General features: G+C 43.5%; 1 protein-coding gene across 1 annotated transcript; it reads right to left on the bottom strand.

The window, feature by feature from the left end:
• Positions 1-742: 742 nt before the first annotated feature.
• On the bottom strand, positions 743-1,840 carry LOC140944816 (uncharacterized). Its single transcript, XM_073393920.1, has one exon. The coding sequence runs from the start codon at positions 1,838-1,840 to the stop codon at positions 743-745; it is 1,098 nt and encodes a 365-aa protein (XP_073250021.1).
• Between the last annotated feature and the right edge of the window lie 4,158 nt (positions 1,841-5,998).

Raw genomic sequence — 5,998 nt, 5'->3', positions numbered from 1 at the left:
GAGGTCACAGAAAGCTGGGCACTCATAATATCTTCTAATTCCACAGTATACTCCTTGGGCTTAAGACTGTAACGTAGATACCCTGAAGTGGATGGGTTGCCCGTATCTGTCCATTGGCGCGTCAAGTACGTGACGCTAAATTTGACGACTTCGGTATGAGGATCCGTGGCAATGACGGCATTGCTCTGTCCTTGATCAGGGACGGTCAGAGACATCAACGAGGCATGCCATCCCTCGCCCGGCAAGATGAGACGTTCGGGCAGACGGACCTTGAAACTGTTGTTGGCATTTTTTGGAAACTCGTCGGTTGGATCGCTGATGAGCGTGAGACGTTGAATTTTACTCATGATGAAGATACTCGTCTAAGGGTGCGTGGAAGTCCTTTTATAGCCACTGAGCCACTTTCTGTTTGCTACGAGGAACCCATCCCACTAAGGAATTGAAGGTTGATTGTTTTGGATGAAAGCATACTTGCCGAGCAATGTTGGGAAAGGCCTGCGCTAATTCCATCAGCGTTAAGCAAGTTTTTGGTTGGCGGGGTTTTTTCTTCTTTTTCATGGGTGGATGACGACCAGCGCGCCGACGTTGTTTCTTTTGGGCTGCCGTGTAAGAACGAAGAGCTTGTTGACCAAAGACGACCCCAGCCATTCTGTTGACTTTGGCTCGTCTTTGTTTCGCGGCTTCTTTGTTAATGAACTTCATCATCTCGACCTCATCCATGTAGGGTGACGTGTCACTGGCTTCAGTGGGTATTGAGTCCAGAAACCGTGCCCTTCTTTTTGTACGATGTCTTGTTTGTTTTCTTCGCACCATGGGCTGGAATCCAACTATCGTACTTGGCCGGCCACCCTTTCCAACGCACTAACACGTTGCGTCCTTTACGTTGCAAGACTTTTTCGACCCGAAATAACGAGTCATCCGACACTTGCACTTTTTGCACATCGGGTTCGTAAAAGGTACCTTTTATAGGCGTACCGTCCCATTCACTGAGTCGATAGGTCACGATGGGATGTCGACGTACATGCGTGACCACAAACACTTCTTCTGTCCATCCAGGTAGATACCCTTTTTGAAAGGGTCGATGTTTCTTGTTGAGGCGTACGCGATCACCCACCCGACATTTGGGAGGTGGTGTCTTTTGTTGTAAGCGCTTACCGTAGAGTCTGTCCCAAACTTCGGGCACGGTTTTTTCCGTGACTTGATGCGGTGCCATGCCAATACTCCGATGATAGGATTGATTGTACGAGTGGATTAACGGTTGTAACACGTCCACATACCGTAACGTATTGTGCGCCGTAAAGTAGCGATACATCCGCTGTTTTAACGTGCGATGCCATCGTTCCACCACGGAGGCCTTACTATCCCCATACGTTGAAAAATGATCCCAGTCGTGTTTCTTGAACCAAGCTTGCACCCCAGCATTATAAAATTCTTTGCCTTGATCCGTCTGCACGCGAAGTGGTTGTCGAGGTGAGGCTTGTCGGCGAATTCCTTCCAACCCTCGTATCATTTCTTTACTGCTTTTGGATTTGATAGGGATGGCCCACGCATACTTGGACAACACATCAATCACAGTCAGCAAATATTTGTTGCCCTTGTTCCATCGACTGAGTTTTTGCATGTCCACCAAATCCATTTGCCATTGTTCGTCTCTGTCAAACACCAGAGTGGGAGTGGTAGGGAAACGACTCCGTCGGGGTTTGTGTAACGTATAACTGAGCACAGATTGCAGAATGTGTTGCGCTTGAGGAGTTTTCAATTTGTGGGCTTTGGCAAAGAGGTCTACCCCACCCAAAGCCCCTTGTTCATGGGGATTCTCGTAAGCGCGTGCTAACGACATAGCACACTGACACAGATGGCTTAAGAGCCTTTTCTTTAATAGTTTTTTCCATCTTTTCTTATTGTAACCAATAACCCACCAACTCCATCAATGAGGGTAATTGAGACCCAAATTGATCTTCAATGGTAAAATACCACTCTTTGGCCAGGGAAAACTGTTTTAACCAGACCACATACGTGACAAATCGAGCCCAAGTGATGACCTGCGTCTCTTTAAAGACTTCCACCGGATCTCCCCAATTATGCAAAACAGGTTGGCGAGAATATTTTAAGAATAAACGAGTGCAAAGAAAACGAATTAAACGCCAACGCAAAAGACGCCACATTTTTTTTTCTTTTTAAAAAACAAACTTTAATCAACAACTCACTATATACATTTTTTATTAAGCAAAACTAGCTCGAAGTTCATTCCATAAAAAGACGGGTCTAAAAATATGATATTGACGCGTATATTCATTGTCCTCATCATAATATCGAGTCAATGTCTTGTCTCCAATGATTCCGTGAGATACATGATAACCGGTCAATAACCTATCATAATGATACTTGCATGCTCTTGGACGGTAGATAGATTCCACCAGATATCCAAACACATGGATTTTGTAAAAAGGAAGATCAGTTCGAGGAAACATGCCTTCGTGACTAGAGGCTACACGATATAATTTTCGTCTTCCCATCAGGTTACAATGTTCACATCGAAATTGATTCAAACCCAAAAAGTCCCCATTAAGTACAAGAATATTTTCAAATGTTTTCATGCTCGTCAATCTATTTCCACAATCCCAACATAGTAGATCCTCTAATGGACATAATTGTTGATGCAAGGCTTTCCATCCCATCTCATTCCGTGCGTGGACCATCGGTCGCCAATAAATACGTTCTTGAATAAAATGGGGTAACTTTTTCCAGGGCAATGTCTCATCAAAAATTGACTCCATGAAGTTTCAAAGGTGGACCATAGTTGGATAGTCCCGAATACATGAATGAGCAACCTCTGCGCAGGCCGCCGCCGCCGCCTTTGCGCGCGCCGCCGTCTTCACGCGCGCCGCCACCGTCTTCGCGCGCGCCGCCACCGTCTTCGCGCGCGCCGCCACCGCCGTCTTCGCGCGGGACGCCCCAGCCTCCTGTTTTCATCAAATTTTTCTTTTTTTCCTCCATATCTGCTTTCAGGTCGGTAAAGTACTGTTGATAGGCCATTTTCTTGCAAGCTTCCTTCAATTCTTGGGCTTTTCGTTTGGCTTCTTCTCGACTGGCTGGCACGGGTAACTGTTTGAATTCAAATCTCATTTCATCTTGCCACGCAGCATTCTTGTTGGTAAAGGGTTCATCAAACCACTGGAAGTAAGGGCACCTCAAATCTTTCATGAAATTGTTGCAGCTCAAGTACAAGCGATTGGGGTTGCTTTCCGATTGACTGAGTTTCAGCACAGGGGTGAAATGGCAGAAACATTGCAGAATGTCCCAACATTCCACCACATCTGGACTGGGTGGTGTGTAATGCAGGGCTTGTACATAAGCATCGAGATGATTCCCAAAGAGGAACACGGGGCAATCTAGGTCAGGGCAAAACAAGACTTCTTGTTTTGCAATATCATCGGGTGGTTTTTTTCGAGTGAGAGGTTTCAAGTGGAAGGGACAAGTGAGCAAATCCACCACGGCTAAAGGTGCACGAGGAGGACTTCCAATCTCAGGAATCTTGTCCACTTCTGCCATTAATGCTTGAATGGCTGCATCTTTTTCTTCCACCCATTGTCCATCTTTCATCACAAAACTCTTTTCCACCACAATCGGTTCGGGTGTTTCTTTGGCAGGATCCGTCTTCAAGGCAGAATCCGTTTCCCATTTGGGTTTTTTCTTCTTTTGAGTTTTTTCTTTGGAGTCTGGTTTGTCTTTCTTGACATATTTTCGCTTCAAGGGTGGAGCCTCGACAGTGGTGGCTGACTGCATGATGCAACTGATAAAATTGGCGAGTGGCTCTGAGACTATATAAGCACGATCACCTGATCTTCAACCAATCATTTTTTTGTTTCAACGCGCTAGCGGAACAACTGGATTGACTGGTTTTAACCTGTTTGTACTGGTTTAACTTGTTTTTTAAAAGAAACCTGTTTAACATGTTTTGCAAAACGAGTATATTACTAGTGATTCTCAGTCATTTCTTCATTCTAACCATGGCTTCCTCCAATCCTTCTCCAGATGCTGCCAATACATGGACACATTTCAGGAATTTTGTGGAGAAAAAACACGAGTTTGTAGAAGAACCCATGGAACATCCAGCGGGTGAAAAATATACCATTGTGACGGGTGGAGCCCAAGGAGCGGATGAATATGCTGAACGCTTGGCTTTGGCGTATGAATGTCGATTGGATATTAAAATAGGACCCAATCATCCCAGAGCTAAATGTATTAGTCCCATTCAACCCACTGAAGCCGACCTTTATCATGCTCATGAATCCATCAAACGAGCCAACCAAACGCTCCAACGTAAAAGTCCTATTGGCACGGCTACTTATTTTGAAGAATTAATGGTTCGAAATTATTTTATTGCTAGACAAGCTTATGCTTTGTATGCCTTTGGCTACTTAGACGCCAACAAGACAACGGTCAAAGGAGGAACGGGTTGGACCGTTCAACTGGCTTTGGATATGGGGAAACGCGTGTACCTGTTTGACTTGACGGACAACCAGTGGTACGAGTTTATCTATTATCATCTACAAAACGGTTCGTATATGAAAAAATGTCAATTTCAACTCTTGAAAAGTGCTTGTTCCCTCACTCTCTATGATCATGTGGGGATTGTAGGATCGAGAAACTTTACAGAACAAGGTAAAAAGGAGATGAGACATCTTTTTCGACGAACCTTTTTAAGATGAACAACAAGAAAGTTCATTTTTGTCCACAAGTCGATGTCTATCAACCAACGGGGCAAGCCATCCTGTTACAAAAACAAGCTTTACGAGATGAATCGACCAATCGGGTGGTCTCCTTTTTTCAACAAAGACGTATAAAACTCCGACAACTCATGCATGAACGTCATTTGGCCAGAAAACGTCGACGCGCAGAACGAGCTCAAGCGAATGAAAGATTATTACAAGACTCTTCATCAGAGTGATTTTCCCTCTTGGGAAGATTACATGTTAGAAAGAATCAAGCGAGGATTGGCTGCAGGGTATACCTTTGACGAGTGTTATACGCATTGGTTAGAAGATTTTTCCCAGACCTTGCATCGATTGAGTGACGAACGAAATGGACAAACTACTGATCCAGCATCCACTCAGTAATTACTCGAGTTACAAAGAGTTTATTCGTGATTTGATTCAAGACGCCATTTCCAGACATGGATTGACGTTTGACAATCTAAATTACGATTTGTATCGACTCAACGGACAAATCTACAATGAGTTAACCAAAGAAGTGTTTAACACTGCTCAAGGAGGGAATCGCGTTCTTACCGGTTATGTACATACTTCAAGATAAAAATTTACAAGATAAACTGTCGACCACCGGTTGGGCAAGAGATTGGGTGTGGAGTGTGGCTTATGTGATGATTCACAAATTTGTTATGGATAAAAATGTACACTTAATCCCTCCTAGTGTGGAAGCCTGGAGTAAACAATGGTATACTTATCGAGGGAATATTGCAGATACTCTGATGGAACTGTTACCCAAACTCACCTTTCATGACATCCATGAAGAATGGCAATGGAAAATGGCCGAAAACCAACATCCCAGTCCGCAAGAATGGGGAGGCAACATGGACTTTTGTTGGAATTTTATGAGACCCAAAGATTCTGTCATTGAAGCTTTATTGTGTTTATTTTCTTTCAATTTAAACAAATATGGTACCTATGATTATGAATATTTGGGATTTTCGCATCGAGAAGTGGATCAATTATTTCATTGGCAACGAGATATTCAATAAAACACATTGTTGAACTACATGTTTTGTCTTTTTAATGGTACAAACGGAAACCTCATCACCTACATCCCTTTAAGCAACATAAAAGATATCCTTATCATCTCACTACACCATAAAACTCTTTCATTTTGTAAAATCAACTCGAATCCTAAAAGGAAAGCTGTGAGCGTTCTTTTCCTTTTCAGCCGCCATTTTGTTTTCTTCTCAGGATTGCGTCCATTTTTTTTTTTAATGTTGTTG

Source organism: Porites lutea, chromosome 7 (genome assembly GCF_958299795.1).
Source record: "Porites lutea chromosome 7, jaPorLute2.1, whole genome shotgun sequence".
NCBI classification, from domain to species: Eukaryota; Metazoa; Cnidaria; class Anthozoa; order Scleractinia; family Poritidae; genus Porites; species Porites lutea.
This window is presented reverse-complemented; position numbering and strand designations above follow the sequence as displayed.

What these genes read in the sequence shown, in the direction of transcription:
- LOC140944816 (XM_073393920.1), bottom strand. Translation starts at nt 1,840, where the DNA reads ATGTCGTTAGCACGCGCTTACGAGAATCCCCATGAACAAGGGGCTTTG.